Source organism: Eretmochelys imbricata, chromosome 9, assembly GCF_965152235.1.
Source record: "Eretmochelys imbricata isolate rEreImb1 chromosome 9, rEreImb1.hap1, whole genome shotgun sequence".
Lineage (NCBI taxonomy): Eukaryota > Metazoa > Chordata > Testudines > Cheloniidae > Eretmochelys > Eretmochelys imbricata.
Window position 1 is genome coordinate 84,546,855 of NC_135580.1, and position 23,362 is coordinate 84,570,216.

At 42.6% G+C, this 23,362-nt stretch overlaps 1 protein-coding gene across 1 annotated transcript in view; it reads right to left on the reverse strand.

Moving 5' to 3' along the window:
- Positions 1 to 23,362, reverse strand: part of TMEM164 (transmembrane protein 164) — an 84,479-nt gene that overhangs the window by 5,807 nt on the left and 55,310 nt on the right. The window contains exons 4-5 of the mRNA XM_077827298.1: positions 4,921 to 4,999; positions 284 to 384 (exon numbers count right to left, since the gene is read on the reverse strand). Of these exons, the coding sequence (XP_077683424.1) occupies positions 284 to 384; positions 4,921 to 4,999 (180 nt within the window). The remainder of the gene's footprint in view (positions 1 to 283; positions 385 to 4,920; positions 5,000 to 23,362) is intronic.

Sequence of the window (23,362 nt, forward strand, 5' to 3'; positions counted from 1 at the left end):
CCAATTTATTTGAGCATGAGCTTTCGTGAGCTACAGCTCACTTCATTGGATGCACTCACTCACCTATTTATTCAGTACACGGTCAGATTTTCAGAAGTAAGGCAAGCAGTTGTGCACTTAATGTGTATGCAACTGCATGTCTAATTTAGGCATAGTAAAATGTGTTTGTGTGAATAAGTAGCCATTAGCATGTGCAATTGCCCAATTTGAGCACATAATTGCCCCAGCACTTAAACCCTTTGAAACTTTGGCCCAAATGTTTGCTTTATGAGTAGTCACTTACCAGTCCCAGAATCTGTAAGATGCTAAAATGATAGACAAACATCATCCCAGTGGATAACAGAGCCCACCAGAAATTGCAAAGTGGCTCTGCTGTGTAGATACCTTCCAAAGGAAAAAAAAAAAAGAAAGAAAGAAAGAAAAGAAAAAAAGTATTAATATTTAACTGAATTACTATGATTCCACCTAATAACTAACTTTCATGATCGTGAATACTTGAGAGACCCTTGTTTTTCACCTGAAATATTATCTTTTCCCTTCTTCTGATCCAGTGTTTGGGGCTAGATGTATTTTAATTTTAGCATTAAATACTATACGAGACATTAACTCTCACTAATCCTGCTTGTTTTCCACTGAAACAAACAGGGAGTGTTAATTTTACTCCATAAATATACAGTCTGATTTTCAGAGGTGCTTCAGTCAAGATATTCAAGTATTATACCCATCGGAAGCAGGTGTTATCACTTTGCACAGCTCATTCTGCAGAGTGAATATGTATGCAAGTACTTACAACACTCTCTCACTGATGTTCAAGGAGGAACAACTCTCCTAAATCAACCCTGCACACCTAAATTGTAGCATTCCTTCCAGCAGGTTTGGATTTTGAGCTGGCAGCTACCAAATCCTGGGGACCAACCTTCCCTTGGATGGCCCAGAGGAAGGAAGGATTTATGGTGGGGTCCCATCCCCTTGGTTCACATTTTATTAGGACTTGTTCTCACCTGAAGCCAAAGATTGGTGCTGCAGTTCAGTTCCTCTGTCAACTCTACAGTTGCATTTTATTTGTCCCTTTTGAGCCTATGGTCACTCTTTCCCTAGAGGTCAGCATCTGTCATCTCAGTAAGTCCAGCAGAGCTGGCAAGAGAGGTGTGTTCTCCAGTCAGAAACTGTTTCTAACCCTCAACAGACAAAGAAGCTCTTCGAACCATCTGGGGTCGATATTCTCAGGATTTAGGGTCTTCCTCATCCATCAATCAGGAAATTGCCTTCCAAAGCTTTTTCCCTTTCAAATTCACCCAGGAGAGATTTTAGCATAATTTGGATGCAGTTAGAGTCCTTAATTTCTGTTTACACAGAACTCATTTCTTCAGACTACTAGCCTCCTTATTTGTGGCCTGGGAGGGTCTCTGAATAGATTGCCACGGACTGAGTGGGTAGGGGCTCCGTGTAGGAGCTGTTTATGGCCAGCACCGGGTAATCCTTCCATACCTCTCCATGGTGTTATCGGCAAGCAGGGACAGAGCGCTGGAAGTAAACAAAGGCCTCTCCTTCCCATGCTGGGGATTCAGTGGGAGCAGAAAGGAAATTTTCCTGTGTGTAAGTGGGATTTCTTTGACAAAGCATTCTACAATCCAGAATGCCCCCGTCCCCAGGACAGACACAAAGCAGAAGCTGCAAGGCTGGCCGTGTTATGTGATCGTGCCTTGTCTGCCACAGGGAATAGGATCACAATGAGAGTGAACAAAAGATGGAGAGACACACACACACACACCAATTTCTACATCACTAGAATGGTGTATTCTTAAAAATATCCTGGTGCTGGTGAAAAGTTCCAAAATGGAACTGGAGTTCTACATTTATGGTCTCACGCACGCTACAGCTGCTTGGGCTGAACCTGTGTAACTGTTCCCTATGCCACACCATTAATTTTCCTGTTCTGAAAGACCACTTTGACAGGCATGGCCGTGGGATGAGCATCAGTCAATGCCACAATACTTCAGACTGTCGCTTTTTGATGCATCAACCAGGAACTGGACTACAACCAACTCAGTTCACATAAGCTAAACAGCCATTAGATAATGGGCTAGGCTGAAAACCGATGACCTTGAAGTGAAAGGCTCACTGTCCCCATTATCAAACTCCTGCACCTTTCTAATATGCTTCCGAGTCCAATAAACTATTATTTTGCTGCACATGTAACCTATTTTCCAAGGTCATAATCCACATAATCAAACTGATACAAACTTCTGCCCAAGGTATACAGATAGATAATAGGCCGATTACTGCGTATTGCTGAAGGTCAGTGATCACAGATCAAGCCACATGAGATATTGTTACAGCAGAAGACAACCTGTGATGGAGTCAAAAAGTGTTTCAACCAAATCTGTTTGTGAGATGGGCAGAATATTAACAGGAAATCATTTTCTAGCATCGGTTCTACAGACGTTAGGTCATTCTTGTAGATGTTCTATCTGTGCTGGACCTCACCAAGTTTGTAAAGAATTTAAGTTTTCCCAAGAATAGACATATTATAGATTTGGCAAGAACCAGTCTCCGGGGACACAATTACTGTACAATAGTTCAATGTCCTGTGTTAACGGGGTATTAATCGATCAGGTAAAAAGGGTTCTACCACAGGGGCCAACTGTAAAACAAGCTGGAACCAACTGGCTTCACAGCCTCAGCCAAGGGTGATTACAAAAGATGTCTGATAGCCAGCAGAAAGTGCCAGGCTGGAAGTTCACTGCTCTCACAACAACATTAGATGGCAGCAGATAGCTGTAAACTGATAAATAGCAAAAAGAAAAGGAGTACTTGTGGCACCTTAGCGACTAACAAATTTATTTGAGCATAAGCTTTCATGAGCTTCACTTCATCGGATGCATTCAGTGGAAAATACAGTGGGGAGATTTATGTACACAGAGAACATGAAACAATGGGTGTTACCATACACACTGTAACGAGCGTGATCACTTAGCAGCGAGCCAGAACAATGCCACAGATATGGTAGAGGTGGAGAAGACTTACTACACTGAGCCATTCCCGTTGCAAGACACAGTCCCAATGGAGGATAAACCCATACAAAATACTCCAGAAATTAATCACTAAAAGGGAGCCTCCAAGAGACACACTTAGGCAATGCCTCAAAGCAAAACAAATATGGAATTACATGGGCTAAAGTATATATGATAAGGCTACAAAATCTCCAGTGAGATCAATTCCAGTGAGATCAAAACACAAGACGGAAACATCAGAAACTTGGAAATATCTCGAGTCCCAAGGTGGGAGTACAGCAGAGTTTGGTTTAGCTTCTTATGTACTACGTAGAATATATGCGAATAAAACATCTCGTTTTCCATTCTCTAGTGCACTAATTAGAAGTCTGTAACATTCCCAATTTTATGACTCATTGAGACATTACATAAATGAACGTTAATCCTGTGCAGTAACTGGAATTCTTCAGGATGTACGTCCCTGTTGTGCTCCACTTCAGATGTGCATGCATCCCATGCACCTTTAATCAGTGATTTTCGTTAGCGCCCATTCAGCCTACACATGTGCCCTGCACTTCCTTCTCCACCGCAAAGTCCCACAGAGGAAACCCCGAAGCAGAGAGGAAGGAGGGCTGGCAGTGGAGCAACCATTAAGGGGCACATCTTGAAGAACTCATTGCACAGGGTGAGTAACCTCTCCTTCTTGAGCAGCACCACAGAGGTAGAAAGAGATCTTGTAGAATGGAGGTTGTATATTGGTAGATTGATAACAGGAAGTGATACAATCAGAAATCCACCTAGAGAGTCTCCGGATGGAGACTGTATACCTTTTATATATCCATCAGCAATTGACACGAATGGTGTGGGAAATTTCCTAATTCAGGCAGAAGGCTAATACCCTCCTGACAGCGTGTGTGTGTGTGTGTAAACCCGCATCCCCCCTGGTCTGCTGTGGTTTGCGGGGGAAAATAAACTACCAGCTAACAAACTAGACAATGCAAGCTTGGCCAACTGAAGCGGACACGCTGAATTCTCTGTTTCAAGCCCAGGCAGTTGACAAGGAACTGAGGGTGGTTTGCCCGCGCAGCCCTATATAGCCTTGACAGGGGGCACAAGGACAAGTAGGGTGCATGTGTGGGCTGAATGGGTTCTGCCACCAAAAATCTCTGATCGAAGGCACATGAGCACCAGAAGGAGAGCACCCATAGGGACGCTACTTGAAGAAGAACTAAAGTACCTTGTTAGGAGGAGCTATCCCTGATTATTATCAAGCTATCCCTGATTCACCAATACCTTGCACTAGATTTTCTCCAAAGCTTCACAGTTAAACAACATGCTTTACGCAGACTGATTCATATTCACCTGGGGAGGTAGTTCTACAAGAGAAACCTTCCCTGTTCATTAAGAACAACAGTTCTCCCCAGGTACTCCATGCTTGGAGGCATCCAAGATGACGATATTCATAGGCAGAAGTTTAAATTGTTTTGTTTTCTTCAAGTTTTCAAATTAAAAACAAAAACAAAAAACTCCTGCAATCAAGTGCATTTTAATCACAAACCTTGGTCAAAAAGGTAAGAAAACATAATCAAGTGTCTTTGAAGTCACAAGGTGGCAAAGATGTCTGTTAGGAAGAGAACATGTTTGGATGATACACACTTGTAAGCTCTTTGGGGCATTAAATGTCTTTTGGTTCTGTGTTTGTACAGCACCTAGCACAATGGGGTGCTGGGCCATACCCAGGGCTTCTTGAGGCACTACCTCAAAACAAATAATAAACAGCAATAATACTGGTGTGCTAATGGCAGGTAAAGCAAAGTGTTGTCTTAGAAGAACTGGAGACATAATGAAACAGGTTGTGCTTAATTAGTTAACTACAACCTATCAGATATCAGTGGGGTAATATGGCTCAGACTGATTGCAGGCCTACCTCCTTTCCGCAGCAGATAGATGGGCACAACATAGAGCATCACATGCTGGATGTAATAAATTTCCACCTCAAAGGGAAGCTGAGGAAACAAGGAAAACATTAATAAGCATTTTTCATGATTAACAAAGCATCTTTTGTGAGCACAAACTATGTTGCAAACTATCCATACACAGCATAGGGATCATTTCTTTTCTGGCTTCACCAAAATGCAGACACTTGCAGGCTAGAAGGCAAAAGCAATTATAACAAGAGTAACATCACTGCTTAGCAGGTTAGGTCAGGAAGGGAAGAATACCTTTTCCTAGTGAAATCATGGAGAAAGTTAGGAAGACAATGCGATTATCTGTGTTGGAAGTCCCTGTAATAAATAAACCACCTTTATTTACTTGGCATCTCATTAACCTGGGACAGTGGTTCAACACTAACTCAGAGAGTGTTACAGAGTGGTGTTAAAAATCAACCATCCCTACCTGAGCTAAATCATTGTGCGGTATTTCTGACCAAATTCCAACTGAATGGTCAGCCATCACATCCTAAAGCCACACTGCAATTCCTTGCAATTACATTGTTTTGCCATTTACCTGTGTTAATGAAGGGGTGGCAAATGTATTAACCCTTGGCACTGGCAGTCTAGATTTTCCAATAGCAAATACAAAAACAAAACAGCGTAATACTTGCAGGCAGGCAACCCTGACAAGGACAGGCAGGGAGAAAGACAAAAGAGGAACTAGCTGAGCCAGTTTTCTGCTCTTCCTCAGTAAATTGCTTCTGTCCAATTACCAGCAGTGTAAGGTACAAAACCTCAATGCTATTCAAAGATAAGGAAGTAAAACTCACCACAAGGAATGACAGAGCACAGACAAAAAAAAAACAAAAACCCCACAACCAAATTGCAAGTCTGTCCAAAAAAAGTGAAGGAAAGGCCCACTTTATAGACAAGATATTTTAGAATACATAGAAAAAATAAAACTGTACCCTCCTAGAGAGCCACTATACTTGTAAACTTCAAACCACCAGATTTGGGTAAAATACAGCAACTATGCATTAATGCGCAATTGTGCCAGCCTGCTCTTAAAAATCAACAAAATTCACAGGGAGAAGCACAAGTCTGAATCTTAACATTGCTTGAGAGACGTGGAAAGGAAATTCCCAGCACTTCAAATTCAAAATTTGTGGGAGGAAGACAGAGAGGAGTTGGACTCAAATACCAGGATCCATAACAGCCTCCATAGTTACGAGTTCTGGTTCACTTCCAAGGTCAGATATACCTGTTTTTCTGCTCTAGTTCAGGTGTGAAAATTGGACAATAATTTACCACATTTTAGGCTGAAATCTCACAAGAACAGCTCAGCAAAATGTATACCATCCAACGCAAACCCAGTCATTGGCCTTGGCTCCATCTCAGACCCAAACCATAACCTAATGCTAATCCAGATCCAAACCCCGCTGTTGTGGGCTCATCTGTTTTAGTAAACAGAGTAACTGGTAGAAAGGGGAAGCCTTCCCTGAAACACAGCTCGCCCTGACATGGCATTGTGCAGCATAACAATTTCTAAGTCATCCAGTGCCAATGCATTAAACACAGAGTTATGGATTCACTAAAGAGGGATAAGTGAAGAGAGAGGCTGGCCTGAGAATGAAACTGTTTAAAATAAGAGTTCATAGCAGCAGGAAGACAGGATAGGAATCTATTGGCAAAAATCTTATTTGCACAAAATATTTTCTTTTAATCATACTCCAGCGTAAGAATCTCCTTAAATAGGCAACTCTGCTAGCCCTGATTCACAATGGCCGACTATGCTCAGCCCTACCAGTGTCCTGACTGCAAACTCCAGGATGTTCATCCAGCTGTTAGGGAAGTGAATTATAAACATTCCATACAAATTATTTTTTTAAAACAGATTGTTCAAATATTCTGTAATAAAAATATTAAACAATAGAGCAATATTCTGCAAAGGGAAAGCATTGCAAGAACCCTTGGAAGTTTTCTGAATCCTAACCCTTTCTTCTCTCTTCTGGGTTATTTCCTGAAAGACACTGCTGTAAGGGGAGCAAATCAGAGATCAATCAACTTGAAAGGAGCTTAAAATGGCTTTAGCAAATGGAAAAGGATTTGTAGCTCTGCCACTTGGACAGCCTGAGAATCAGAAATAATAGTTCCAGATATAAACATGCAACATTTGCTCCTGCTGAGAAGCCTTCTCCATCCATTGTCTGTGGTTTCATAAGGACTTTTGCACTAGTTGAGTCAACGTGAGGGTCAGTTATACAAACTCCACACTCAGGACACACTTGAGAGCAGAGGACAGTTTGTTTTGTTGCAACAGTGTTGACAGTTTTTATTGTGTTAAACAAAATGACATTTTCATGCCATGAAAGATTGTTTGTTCTAAGGTCTGACTAGTTATACAAGAGCATTTCCTGGTGTGGAGTAGACAACACTGACTTCCTTTCTACACAGTAAGGCATTTAAATGCCAAAAAACAGACTCACACTGTACAGCCAGGCTACAACAAAGAGAAAGAACAAAACAAACAGGAGAGGAATTGTAAAGCTGTACAGAACAACTGACTCACCCCACTGCTAGGATTTAGCAAGTGTTTGCTTTGGGTGTGTTGCCTGCTCCATGAAACACTTAGGCATTTGTATGTGCACCAAGAACTAAGATGGTGACACACTTACTGGTGCCTAGTAAGTGCAGAGAGCACAGAATGGGTTACCTGCCAATCCAGGATTTAAGGAATTCTGCAGGTAACCTCTATTCACAACAGAATATTTACCGTGCCCATTTTATAACTCAAAGGGAAGGCAGCACTGCTGAGGTGTCCTGCCCACAAACTGAGACGGGTGATGAACACTCTTTGCTTGAGTTACTTTGGCTCTGAAATGCGAACATGAACATAAAGCATGGTAAGCAACTGCAAGCCAAAGGTCCAAGGTCCCTAAACCCAGACCTAACAAGCTGAAAGGGGACCATCGCTAAGGGTGCCAGGCCCCCGTGGGTTTCTCTTCTCACTGAGGGAAGCAAAGCCAGACCTCCTGAGGATGGTGTTAACTTCAAAGAGCAAAGATGTCCCTGGCAATGGGCAAAGGAGAGGCCCAGGCCACTGTCCCTGGCCACATATCCACCTCCCATCCCCTGGGAGCTTCACACGCTCTGGTGACTGAGGCAGGCTGGACATTATGTTCTGGCTGCCTGTCCCAAACTGCAATCTCCTTGCAGTTACCACCAGCATCGCTCTTCCTGTCTCCCAAGGGCAATATTAAGAAAGGGATAGCTAGCCTCCATGTCAGGAAATCTTTCCCGACAGTAAAGTCTTCAGAGCAGGCTCCTGAGAAAGCAGCAGAAACCCAACTGCCTGGGAAAGTTAAAACTAAGCTGGGCAAGACATTAGACAGAATACTATAGGAAGCAATCCTGCATTGACAGGGAGATGAACTCGATGACCGAGTAGGTCCTCTCCATCTAACTTCTATTCTCCGGTGTGCTCCTGCACTGTGACTTGGCATTTACCTCTTTTGACACCCTTTTAGCACTGATGCATCACAGTTAATGCCATTTCTGAAAATAGGACAGAACATGAGACATTTTTACCTTCTGAATGTACAGGTGGTTCTCCTAGGATTACTGTGTGAGAGCTACACACGAGGTCAGAGGAGGTGAACACAGTTCCCAAATGCTGGTTGTTGCACAATGTACTATAGCAGCTCAGAGACACAGAACAACTTAATGTAAAAAGGCCTGAGTCACCACGAGACAGGACCCACTAGCCATGGAAAAAACAACATACTTGAAATGGCTATGGGAAGAGACTCTCCAAACTTGATTCCTTTTCTTAGAACACTCAAACAAGCAAAGATCCAAGACAGGTATAGATGGATGAACTGTCGTGTTCTTCTGCTAGTAGATATTTCATCCCTCTCTAACCATCTATCCCAGGTCCCCATAATTGTTAAAATGGGAGCAAACCACAGTCCACACATTACTCAAATAACCAATAAAACTTCTCTCCTTTTAAAGATTACTGGCTTTGTTGCTTGTGGTTTCAATATTAAAACATATGGATATTGTGGAATTCAGAAATGTCTTGGGAAATGTATTGTCTACCCACAGAATTTTTAACATGGATATAAAATTATGTATTGTTTGTTTTATAATAAATTGCAACACACATACACACACACACACACCCTCTGCATCAAACTAACCCATGATCAAAATATGCTGATGTGGAGCTTTGGAAAATTTACTTTCGAACTATTCAAGTTTTACATTTTCTAGTAAAGTTTGCTTTAGAACAGATTTGGCATTTTGTTTTTTCAGCAAAGAGCATAAATGATAATGCCACATCTGCGGCTTGTCCCTACAGCCCAGAATGATGCAGATTCAATGTAGCCCTCCCCAGGACACATGCTAAGGGGTATTCTGGGTAGCTTCCAAAAATAGAGAGCACATTACAAGAAGTCTTGCAGCTCTCATCCCCAAAAAGGGTAGGCTATGGCCGACGAGTGAATTTTCTACTTCATCTGAAGGCATGGCAGCCTTGTTACTGCTCATGAGTCCGTGGAAAGGAGAAGTGCATGATGCATGGAATATTGAAGGATGGTCTCTCATCTAAGATTCCCATCAGATTTACACAGTGGTATAGCAAAAAGAGGAGTTACTGGCATGGAGGGCAGTCTTCTATGCACACAAGTTCTTGTAGCCCTTAAGCAGGCTGGCTATAGCCCTAATGAAGTAATTTGATGAAGTCTTTCTATTAACTACGTTAGGCTTTGGAATCAGCCCTTACTGCAGGAACCTGGGACATCTGAGCTCCTATCTATTGGTTTAGTGATGGCTATGAATGGCTTTTTCTATAGTGAAGAAACAGTTGTCAAATATTCAGGACAACCGCCTTATAAGATTATATTTACACTGCAAAAAACAAACAAACAAACAAAACCACATGCAGCAAGTCTCAGAACACAGGTCTACAGACTCAGGCTTGTGCTATGGGGCTAAAAATAGCAATGTATATGTTCCCACACCAGCTGGTGATTGGGCTCCGAGACTCACCCCCCCCTTGCTCCAGCTTGAGTAAGAACATCTATACTGCTATTTTTAGCCCTGTGGCACAAGCCTGAGTCTGCAGACCTGGCCTCTGAGACTTGCTGCCATAAGGTTTTGGAGGGTTGTGGGGGGGGAGGGGTTGTGGGGTTTTTTGTTGTTGTTGTTTTTTTTGCAGTGTAGCCCTGAGACCTGAAAACTAAAAGTTATTTGATGAGTACATTTGGATAGTAGCAAGTATACTTAGCAAGTATACTATAAATACAGCTTAACTCAGTCCTGCCAGGAGTTGGAATTCTCCAAGAAGCCAAAGCAGATGAGTTGCCAAGAAACTGACATATGATACCAGTTATTTCCACAGGATCTGCACAATTCTCTGGCTTGGGCACCAGGCAGGCAACCTAGCATGGATCAGCAAGGGTATTTCCCATATTTTAATGCTGAGCAGGGGGACGATGACAAAAACTGTTAAAATATTGCTAGCATTAAAGTCTGTAGACAGCAGGACCCTTTAAAATAAAGAGCGTCAAGGGTGTAGAATGGTGCCAGCTACACAAGGACATTTCTATTGGATTCTGAAGCACATTCATTTAAACATTTCTTTACAGCAATTCCTTTCCTGGTATTTTACAGGCAGACTGTTTTATTCAAATTTCCTGCCACGCTCCTAGATTTTCTGAACTAACTTACATAAATGCTGATGAACCCTGACGACTATCTCAGTTTCACCCAGGCATCTCCACCAACAGTTGCCCTCAGGGCTAGTCTGCTGCACAAACTATCTTATTTTGGTAGAGAGAAGTACAGCATCCATGTTTTAAATTAGGACTTATTCAGCCATTTCATCCAACTCACACTTTCTGTTAGCAAGGGCCATAGTGCTGGAGACCAAGAGGCTGCAACTGCTACCAAAGGGAAGTGCAAGTATGCATGAGCACAGACTAAAGAGCAAAAAAATGAACATGTATTTGTGAAGGTACTGTAGAAAACAAAAATCTGGGGGAGTTTAGGTAACAGAAGAATGGGGGCTGCCCCCGTCACACTGGATAACCAAAACAGTATTTTTGCTAGTGAACAAAACCCAGAAAAGTCAAGATAGGTCAGAGCCCCAGAATTCAGATTCTGCCCGAATTTTGGAAACATCCAAGGGGATTTGGTCTTAGCCCATCACTACCAGAAAAGTGGAATTGACCAAGAAGGTCCAGCTAGTTTTGCTGTCCAACCAGCAATGCTAGACATGGTTGATCTCAGCAGTGTCAGCTGTAGGGGTTCTTTTTTTCATCTCTATTATTTTAAATACTTGATCTGCACCAGTGATTGGTGTTACCTGAGAAACAAACAACACTTTACCACGTACTTAACTTTGCCTATGTGAGTCATTTCACATGGAAAAAGTTAGGCATGTTCTTAAATATTTATAGGGACTGAACCCAAGATGGTAAATGCAGTAAACTGTCCTTCAATCTGCAGAATAAAGTGTTTTTTTTCCCCTTGAGGCATCACTAAAAAAAACCTCTACAATACAATGATGTTCTGAACAAATCCTTTAGTATACAAAGGTAGTTCATACCTCACCAACTAAAGGTCAACTAAACAGAAAATCTAGGACACTCATAATATGGCAAATATGATCGTGGTCCCCTGGAAAGCTGCACAGTAAATACTGATCCAAGTTTGACTCTGTTACATATTTAAAATGCACACATCTCTGGATCCAAACAGTACAATAGCTTCTGGGAGTGCCATAACTGCCCCATCCATCCCAGCAGCCTCAGCAAAGACAGTGAACCCACCACCTCCAGACTTGTCCTATTTTTAATTTCATCCACAACAACATTTTCAGGACACGAGCTGACAAAACATAAAGCTTTAAACCCAGCAGAGAGATTTTCTCTAGTCTTGTTAATGCAATACGAAGGGTCACACAAAACCTATTACTGCCCAAGCACTTTCAGTCCTTGCGACAGCTACACTAGAGTCTACTCGCTATGGCTGCAATACAGCAAACTGATCTGCGTGGGTGAACCCCTGCACGCATCTGGCACCCTACTAACAGAGTTCCACACATCTGTAACTGTGGAGTGGCTTACACAATCACAGGCTAAGCTGTGCCCTTTCTTTCATATCATAGAACAGTGGTTCTCAACCAGGGATACGCATACATCTTTCAAGGAGTACATCAATTTATCTAGTAATTTGTCTAGTTATACAACAGGCTAATAAAAGGCACTAGTGACGTCAGTACAAACTGAAATGTCATACTGACAATGACTTGTTTATGCTGCTCTATATACGATACACTGAAATGTAAATACAATAGCTATATTCCAATTGATTTATTTTATAATTATATGGTAAAAATGAGAACGTAAGCAATTTTTCAGTAATAGCGTGCTGTTACACTTTTGTATTTTTATGTCTGATTTTGTAAGCAAGTAGTTTTTAAGTGAGGTGAAACTTGAGGGCACACAAGACAAAACAGACTCCTTAAAGGGGTACAGTAATCTGGTAAGGTTCAGAGCCGCTGTCATATAACACAAATGTCTTGGGCTCTCATATTTCTTCTCCCACACTGCTGAGACCACACATTAGTTCATGAAAGTCTGAATTTACTTCATTTCCTTCCTTCTCTCCCCATCAGACAGATCTTTTAATTCACCTTACTTTCTTACAGATTGTTTAAAATAAGCAAGGAATGTTAATATCTTAGAGAATGGATCATAGCTTAAATAAGAACAAAAATATCCCCTAATTCCTGAAAAGAAACAAGTGCTCTAATGAACATTCACTTTGAAGAAAACTCAACTGTTTTGTCTCTGTCCAACAAATATTTTGATGCATTATGAGACTGACTTCCGGCTCCACATGCTCAGTAAATAGCGTTACAAATTCTCACAGAAATATTTAGCTAGTAAAGAAACAACATAAATTGATATATCTTTTACCAAGGCTAGTAAGTGTTGGCAATTATATACCATGTGGAGAGGTTATCTGCCAAGGTAGGTAGAAGTTTGTTTTTTTTTAAATTCACCTGCGGAAACAGACCTGATAGTTAAAGTTGTACTTTTCCACATCACCATCCTAGGTACCCATTGCAGTCAGAGACATTTTTAATGAATAGAGTCACTGAAAAGTTAGCATTTACCAAGTGAGAAAGCTTTCAATTGGAACTTCAATGAACATCTCAACTCTTTACCATTTCCACTAGCAGTAGCCAGACAAATCAGCAGAGCTATGAAATTACTAGGATTTTATTTTAAGAAAGAGTTCTGACAGAAATACCACAAAGCATGTACTGACACTGATCCAGAGATCCATAAAAATTTGCTTTTCAGAACAATGTTTGTTCATTTGCTGGTTTAGGATTAGACTACAATATACCTTTCATAGGAATACTTGCAATGCCTTTGAATATTTTTGGTGTAGCTTAAGTTGGGATCCAAACAGACTATTGTGGCCATAAAGGGAAGCCCAGAAGGTACTTTAAACAGGTAACATTTGGAACAAGAGCACACTGGTTCATTTAGTAACTTTTCCTGTGTGCAAAAAAAATTTTTTGTCCAGTATCAGAGGTGCTGTGTCTTTCTCACCCTTTGAAGGATGCACTGAACAGTTTTTTTGGGGGGTGGGGGTGGGGAAGAGAGAAACATTTACAGACTGATGTATTCCTTTTAAAAAGGGGGGGGGGGGACTCACACACATTAGTAAAAAGTTTTTTCTAGGATGGTCTTTTTCCTCTGAGAAAAATGTTAAATTTAAGAAGGAGGGGAGAGATTACCTTAAATTTGATGGCACAGCTCTCTAATACCCCCAACCTTTAGTGGAATAGCCATCCTTAGTTCAGTCACCCAACAGCCAACTGTCTGCAATACAAACTAAGCTGGCTAATCTCACGCAGCACAACAGTGGCAAAAACTACAATAAAACACGACTCCAGATTCCCAGTCTCCTGCTCTTCTGTATCATGCTGCATACATTACGTCCATAGCTATAACACAAGAATTAGGGGTCAAACAAATGAAATTAATAGGCAGCAGGTTTAAAAACAAACAAATGGAAGTATTTTTTCACACAGTGCACAGTCAACCTGTGGAACTCCTTGCCAGAGGATGTTGTGAAGGCCAAGACTATGAGAGGGTTCAAAAAAGAACTAGTTAAGTTCATGGAGGATAGGTCCATCAATGGCTATTCTGTTCGCCAGAAGCTGGAAATGGGCGATGGAATGGATCATGTGATGATTACCTGTTGTTCATTCTCTCTGGCATTGGCCACTGTCGAAGACAGGATATTGGGCTAGATGGACCTTTGGTCTGACCCAGCATGGCCATGTTCTCAAATTATTTACATTTCTTATTTATCTTATTTATTAAAATTATTTATCTTATACGTTCCCAAATTATTTACCTTTCTTTTCCCACCTCCAGTGCAATATTGCCAATTCTTAAAATAGAAAATTCACCAGCCGAGCCATTCAAGCAGTAGCCTGAATACGTAAAACATTATGGGATATTGTCATCTTGAATCCTGCCATCCGCTGCTAACTCCCTGGCACACACTCACCAGTCTCTAGAATAATATTTATCTTTCACCCCACGTTTTACCACTTGCTGTTGTCAGTACCTTGAAGCGCACACAGCACTGTACACCTGTCATTTTCTGCTGCATCCCATTTGCTTCATCTCTGTATTCAGCAATGGTTTGTTGATGCATGCCTGGCTGGGCAGGCTGCTGAAATTTCTGATAAATTAGCAGGCTGTTTAAAAGAGGACTTCAGCTGAGCATTAAACATCTGTTGCCTATGAGATGTCTGATACATTTCACAGCTGTATATCCTCAAATATTTATATTATCATAGTGCCTAGGAGCCCCACTCATGGACCCCAATGTACTGGGTGCTATACAAACAGAGCATACAATCTAAGTATAAGACTAGATATAGACAGACAGATAGGGAGTACAAGGAAACAATATTAGTCAACATGATAAACAGTGTTCTCAGCACCCCCGTGGCCTAACTCAAGTTTTTTCTATAAGCATCATGGGAAAGGCAAGTTTTAAGGAGAACAAGGAAGTGGATTTGCAGATATTTAGGTGGAGTTCCTCACAAGTGTGAAGGGCAGCATGGGAGAAAGCACTGCTTGTTTGAAAATGTAACAAATGGTCAATGGAAGCTGGCACCAGGGACTGATTAGAGGTGAAAGTCAACATTTCAGCAGTGACTGAAAGATATAGGTAGGGTGGGTATAGGCTTTTAGGGCCCTTAAAAGTGAGGACAAGTAGTTTATGTTTGATGCAATAGAGGAGGAACAGCAGAGGGAGACAAAGGAGGGGGTGCCATGGTCAAAACTATTGGCTAGCAAAATGATATTTTCAGCTACATTCACTGAAAAGACATGAGTGAGGTACGACTGCATTTGTCAAGGCCAGAGAGAAGGACATTATGGAAATTGAAACATGATGAGACCTTGGATGAGAGATTTAAATTGTGTGGATGGATAGGAAAGGCCTTGCCTTAGAGATGTTATGCAGAAGGAATCTGTCAGGTTTAAACATAGCCTGGGTGTGAGGACCCAAGAGGTCCATGTCAAAGATGATGCCCGTGTTACGGGCCTGAGTAGCAGACAGGATGGGGTGTTGTCCAGAGTGATCAAGAAAGAAGGTGGGGGAAAAGGACTTGAGTAGTAAGATTAAGGGTTCTGTTTTAGCCATGTTAAACTTGAGCTGACAGCTAGACATCCGTGAAGAGATGTCAGAGAAACAGGCAGATATTTTAGCTTGGGTAGACGGAGACAAGTCTGAAGTAGAGAGTTAAAGCTCTGAGTTATCAGCACAGAGCAGAACAATAGTTGAATTTGTGTTTGTGGGTGAGACTACCCAGCAATAACCTGTAGAGGATGTGGACCAAGGAGAAAGCCCCATGGAACCCACACAAAGCTGGACAGGTGATGAGGAGGATCCTCTAGTGCAGGGGTGGGCAAACTTTTTGGCCCAAGGGCCACATGGATATTGTATGGCAGGCCATGATTGCTCACAAAATTGGGGGTTGGAGTGTGGGAGGGGGTGAGGGCTCCAGCTGGGGGTGGGAGCTCTGGGATGGGGATGAGGGATTGGGGGTGCAAGAGGGTGCTCTGGGCTGGGACTGAGGGGTTCGAGGGCAGGAGGGGGAACAGTGCTGGGGGAGGGGTTGGGGCATGGGAGGGGGTCAGGAGGGCAGGCTCTGAGCGGTGCTTACCTCAAGCAGCTCCCAGAAGCAGCGGCATGTCCCCCATCCAGCTTCTATGCGGAGGTGCGGCCAAGCAGCTCTGCACGCTGCCCCATCCGCAGGTGCCGCCCCTGCAGCTCCTATTGGCCACGGTTCTTGGCCAATGGGAGCTGCGGGGGCAGCGCTTGGGGTGGGGGCAGCATGCAGAGCCCTGTGGTTGCCCCTATGCATAGGAACCGGAGAGGGGACATACCGCTGCTTCCAGGAGCTGTGTGGACAAGGGCAAGCCTCGGACCCTGCTCCCCAGCAGGAGCTCGAGGGTCGGATTAAAACGTCTGGAGGGCTGGATGCGTAGTTTTCCCACCCCTGCGAGGGAGATCAGGAGATAAGATGAGCTCGCTCAGTCAAGTGTAGAGTAGACAGGAAAATTCTGCAAGTGTGACAAGGAAGGAGGAGGTGAAAGCCGTAGGGGGGGAAGGGAGATGGTCATATCATATTTTGTAAGAAATTGGCACATTCCTGTGCAGAGAAATGGAGGCCAAAGGAGAGGAAGATTTGATGAGTAAGTTGAACAGGCAGCTGGGATTCAGTTAAGCTGGGGAGTTGTTTTGCTAGCAAGATGGCAGAACTGAAAGAGAGAACAAATTTGTAGTAGAGGGAGGAAGCCCACCTGGTCATTGGATGACCACAGACTCGCCATGCAGTACATATGTCTAAGCAACACCTGAACCAAACTCCATTCCCGACAGTCAAATTCTTTCAAAAAAGGGTCACACAGGAGACAAAAAGGGACAAAGTCTTTGTGTAAATTCTAATTTATTGCAATTCCATTAAACTTGAAGGGAACTACTTGAGTACATTTAGGTCACTGAGCCAAATTCTCTGCTAGTGTAAATGAGTGAAACACCATTTAAGTTTATGGTGCTGCCTCCATTTAGACCAGCAGAGAATTTGGGCCACAGCAACAATGCCACAAAACAGCACCCATATAGTCCTATGCTAGAAGAGGATAGAAAATAGAGACCAGCGCTACACCGTGCAAAGTGTTAAACCATAAATGTGTCTTAGGCTTACTTCAGAGGTACATGATACAGGACAAAAGGTCTTGGGTTCCTCCGAACATAATTAGTCGCAGAATTTCACGTGAAGTTGAAAGCATCTGAATATTCCCTGGAGAATCTCCAGTGCCTCCAAACAAGCAATATGTATCCCCACTATCCACCAGTGCACTGAAAGGGAGATAAACCTTAGATTAGAAGAGTCTGGTACCAAGTATCTAATCTTGCACGTTCTTCAATTAGCAGGTGTCTGAATTTGAAGCAGCTGTTCAACAGTGGAGCACTTTTTAAAAAAACTTCTTGTAGAAACAACACGTTTTATATTAACTTGCTCTTTGTGTTAAATTGAATTCCTGCAATGATTTTCTCTCATGATTCTATGTTACAGTGCAACTGCACAGAACTAAGAACAAACAGAAGAACAGACAAGCAATGATGCAGATTTAACTCCATTTGAACAGCCCAGCTACAACACACATTGTATTAAACCGGATTCTGACATGCGTATGTGAGTATGACTTAGTAACCCCTGCTAACACCCACTCCAAATTGGAACTATTGTCTTATTAGGTGGAGAATTGTGAGTAGGCAGATTTTTTTACTTCAGAATGGGACAGTCAAATTTTAAAGCCTCTCTACCCACATTACTGACACACCACCAAAACCAGAGAATTTTATTTTTACTTTTCACTGTGTTCATACTTTACTCATCTAGGATGAGACTGGTCAATTTCACTCCCTGGTTCTCAGCCAGTAGTAGGTTTGTGACACTGCACTGGTAACTTATAAACAAGGGATGAAATCTTGGCCTCAGTGAACTCAGTAGCACCAAATAAGTTGAGTGTAAATTTTACTTTGGAATCATGGGTTGTATTTAGGTCTAAATTATGGATAGCAGTCTAGTCCAGCCTTAACACATTTTAAGCACATATTTATAGATTTAAAAGTACATTTGATTATTTTCGCTTTAGCAGCAGATGTATTTCTTACTTATCAAACATCGTAATTGCCAGTTGCATGCGGGACTGCTTCACTGTAGGAATTGGTATAGGTAGTTATCCTGATTAAAGAAAGGAAGACACAAATCCTGAAGAAACTCAGTGTATTCAGTCTGTAATGAGCACAAGCATCCATAGCTAAAAGACATGCTTATACTGAAAGTGGAGTCGATAAGCAGCAATTAATTCCTCACAAGCTATCATGAACAGTAATTAAATTTTCATAATCTATGGTGTTGTGTGTTAACAGCGATTATAATTATCACCATAACACCTATTATTTATACCAGGAGTCATAAGCAAGAGCATTTTAAAAAACAGCTGTTTAAACAGGAGCAAAACATTTCACAATTCTAACAGGACGGCTCAGAATACATTTCAGTCATCATGGGATGGAGGGGAGCAGATAGAAATGTCAGAGCATAGACACATTTACAGAGGATCTTTATTACAGAACTAAAGACTCAAAACATAAAAGATTTTAACGATGAGGAGACCGATGGAACCACCACCACTAACCGGTGTGAAATGATTCTGCTGCTGCTCTACACTCTAAGGGTTGGGAGAAGGATTTTGTCCTCTCCCCACCCATATGGGAGCCCCTGAGCAAAGCCCAGGTCTTAGTGCAGAAGGGAGAGCTATCTTCTGTCACTAGAGGCTAAATCCCTGGTACCTTTGAAATACAAGAATCAAGTGGGGAAGGGGATGAATAGGAGAGGGAAAGTACAACTATAAACTCAAGCAAATAACCACACTATGCATTCTACTTAATCAGCTTTCTGAGGACTTATTAAATAACTAGGCCACCGCCAGCTGCAGAATTTCAAATCACACAACATTTTGACACAACATAGAAATGAAAAATTTTGCCAATATTTCCCTCCCCAGTTCTCCCAATTAGCAGCCGTTGAAATTATCATCATTCGACCTTTTGCTGCTCGACATCTTGAAAATAATTCAGCGTTATGAATTTGTTGTTCTATTTTAAAAAGTAAACAAACAATTTAGAAGGAGCAGGACTCCTGCAGGACAACACAAAAACATTTATCAGATGGCAATAAGAGTTTTCTCAGTAGCACAGAAAAAAAATACATAGAATATAGTTAAAAGTTACTACCACTGTAGTTTATAGGCTAATACCCAGAAGCTATGACTATTTGTCAAATTTTCAGTTGCTCATGCATTGCTTGGCCTGTGCACCATGATCTATATCAGGGGTCGACAACCTTTCAGAAGCGGTGTTCAGAGTCTTCATTTATTCACTTTAATTTAAGGTTTCACGTGCCAGTAATACATTTTAACATTTTTTAGAAGGTCTCTCTCTATAAGTCTATATATTATATAACTAAACTATTGTCATATGTAAAGTAAACAAGGTTTTCAAAACTTTTAAGAAGCTTCATTTAAAATTAAATTAAAATGCTGATCTTACACTGCTGGCCCGCTCAGCCTGCTGCCAGCCTGGGGTTCCGTTCACCTAGGCTGGCAGCAGGCCAAGCGGGGCCTGCGGCTGGGACCCCGGCTGGCCAGGGGCCGGCAGCCAGAAACCCATTCCGGCAGTGGGCGGAGCGGGGCCGGCAGTCGGGACCCCAGACCAGCAGTGGGCAGAGCGGCTCAGCCCGCTGCCAGTCTGGGGTTCTGTCCGCCGGTTCCTGCCAGCCAGGGTCCCGGCTGCTGGCCCCGCTCAGCCCGCTGCCAGTCTGGGATCCCAGCCCTGCCCACATAGAGTGGGTACATACCTACCTTCTCCCTGGTTCTAGCCCATTCTCTTCCTCTCTCTCTGCACTGAGCTGAGGGTGGGAGGGCACTGAGCACAGGGCTGGGGGTTGGAGTGTAGGGTTTGGCCAGGAGCTAGAATGAGGGAGGGGGCTCAGGGTTGGGGCAGGAGGTTTGGGTGTGGAGTGCTTACCAGGGCAGCTCCCATTTGGTGCGAGGGGTGCAGGTAGGAATGTGGGGAGTGCAAGAGTCAGGGCAGAGGGCTGGGGGCGTGTGAGGAGGGTGCAGGAATCAGGGCATGGAGGGCTGGGTATGTGTGAGGGGTGCAGCGGTCAGGGCAGGAGGCTAGGGTGTGAGGAGGTGCAGGGGTCAGGGCAGAAGTGTGTGTGGGGGGGTGTAGGGGTCAGGGCAGAGGGCTGGGGGTGTGGGCTGGGGTCATGAGGGTGCTCCCAGGCCCCTGCCTAGAGTGGCTCATGGCAGGGGGCTGGAGGGGATCTGCCCTTATTTTACCCCCCTTCCTCAAGGCCCTGTTCCCACCTCTTTTCCTGCGCTGCGGCTCCGCTTCTCCCCCTCCCTTGCAAGGGCCATCAGCTGATGGGTGGCAGGGAGGGAGAGGAGGAGGGGCAAGGGCAGGAACCCAGTACACTGGGGGAAGAGGCAGGGGAGGGCGGACCTTACCTGCCCTGCAGCAGCAGCCGGCAGGACCAAGCTTCTTCACCCTATCCCCGCGGGGGCCGGGGCGGAGAAGAGCGGGCCATGGCGGGCAGGATTTTTAATGGCAAGCTGCTGCCTGCTGGGGTCCCGGCCTGGGTTCGGCAGGGTGCTGAGCGGGGCCAGTGGCTGGGACCTGGCAGGCAGCAGCGTGCCATTAAAAATCGGCACGCGTGCCATAAGTTGCCGACCCCTGGTCTATATTCTGGAATTACTGGGTCTCAGAGAGGATCTGCTGCACGCTGACTATACCAGGATTTAAATGTGAAGGTCTTCTTATTCAGGTAAAACTCTTATTTTGAAGGCTTAAGTGAGATTTAAGTGATATTTAGGCCATTTGCTGGCATTCTAAATAAGGATGAATTTCAAACAGAGTGCGCCAATCCCAGCATTTAAATGGAAGATTATTCTTTTAGCATCATCATATTATGCAGCATCTTAAACAATCCTGCTCTAAAAAATATATTTGACATTATTCATTTCAAGAGAGAAACCTTAACTTCAGAAACACTTTACACTGTCCTAGATGCTCACGTTAACTATGATCTCTGAATTGGTAAACTAAGCACACATCTAAATTTAAGCACACGAGTAATCCCATTACATTTATTTGGCAAACCCCAATTGCCAGCTTCAAGCAGAACAGCTCCACTGTAGAAATTAATGCACATAGTCATATGCAAAGCAATTCTGCATTAGTTCCTCAGCTGCTTACTTCTCTTATACTCGTGCCTCATTTTTTCTTCCACTTGACAGTGGCTCAATCTGATTTGCATCACCTAATCCTGTTTCTCTCAGCCTTTTCAGATTGGTGACCACTTAGTCAAAGTCAAAAAGTTTCATAACCCCTTATATTTACTCTAAAAATAATAATAATAAATGGATCAGTGATAATGATGAACCTATCTAATTTGTGTGCGCGCGTTTCAAGGGGTAGACAGGATATTTTACCTGGAAGGATAAGAGCGTGCAAGGTGAAGGAACATGATTTTCTTTGCTTTAGGTTGTAACAACATTTTCAACGGCTCACACCCCAACATTTGAGAAACACCAATATAATCTATTTATTCCATTCAGAAACTAATTTCAGTGGCTCATCTTTCCAAAGAACTCTCAAAGTTCCTCTCACTCAAAATCATTCTATTTGCCCTCCATTGTACCTTCTTCACATCTGGGGGTAGTTGGTCTTTTGGGTTTTATATCAATTATGGCAGAGCCTCATACTATATTACAGAGAGGGACTCTCAGCGTTAAAAGAAAAGAAAAAAAACCCCACCGATTTTTCATCTTTAACCTTACATTTTTCTACCCTAAGTATCATAAGAAACTATTTTTCATGTTTATTTATAAAGTATAATCCTGCAGATGAATGCTGTTAATACATTTGTTCTGGAAATGGTATGGTCTCTCAATAAAATGTTTTGAATTTTTAGAAAAAATGCTTATATGCCAAGGTTGATGGACCTTCACATGTTCTAGATACCAAAGTGATCAACCAAAACCAAGTCGGAGGATTAATAAAATTCAATACAAATGAGACTAATTTGATTTTATGCAGATCAGTGCTAGTAAGACTGTCAGGATTTGCAAATGGACAACCAGTAACTGGCTTTATGATGATACTTACCACTTCAACCTCACTCAACTAAAGCAGACAGTAATCTTGCTAATGAAGAATATCATTAACCCCTTCATAGATCAGCCAGCTGGTGAGTTACAGGAATATTTCATTAAGCCGATAAATTTAAAAGCTGCCCCCCCCTTGTAAATGATACCTACTATAAGTGCAACAATAACAAAATTTCTGTAACCAAGTACCATATTCTCCATCAACATGGAACATCAGTCATTAAATAGAATGAAATGTACCTATCCTCCATATTCTCAATGCCCTGAAGAGTGTTTCAGTGAACAAGCACGGTATGTACTTACTATATGCACAGGAAAATAGATGTCTCTTAAATCTATTGGCATTTTTAATGTGGCTCAGAGTCAGCGGGTCAGTCTGTCTTACCACTGACCCTCAATACCATTTACAAACAGTTCACAGTTGGAAAATTATTATTCCAGACCCCAATAAATTAAGCTATCACCTTCTCCTGAGCATCTAAATTTGTGCCAGATTTGAAAACTCTGGATCAAGAAACAGCATGCATACAACTGCTATGCCTGATTTAATCATATAAATACTGTTACATGCCCATTCTATTTACAAGCGTAACACACCTAGCTGGCCACATGTTCATTCACATCATAGATTAGGCATGCCCAAATGTGTGTCCATGCCTCAAGCTGAAAATATAGCCATTTATGTCTAGCCCACACAGCATCTTGAAAACCCTTTCTGGGCCTTCTTCACTGAAGTATCTTTTGAAAGCTATGAACCCTTCCCTTGGTTGAAAGACCAAGATGGAACTGATTGCCTGAATAAACTGTTTGCTTTCAGTTGGCTGACATTGCGAATGCCATCATGTTAACTCCCTGTGATGTTAGTGTTTGATGTGAACCCACACAAGCAAGTAATTGCAGAGAGAAGAGATTCCAGATGGGCACTCTGGACCCAATTCTGCACAGCCTTGCAGCTTGAATGATCATTGTCACCTGTGTAGAGTGAGCGTAGAACATCCCTGAATCAGAATAGGTGCCATGGAGAGGACACTAGCGCTCTACTCTCACTAGAAAAAAAAATGTGGGTTAACTCAATTTT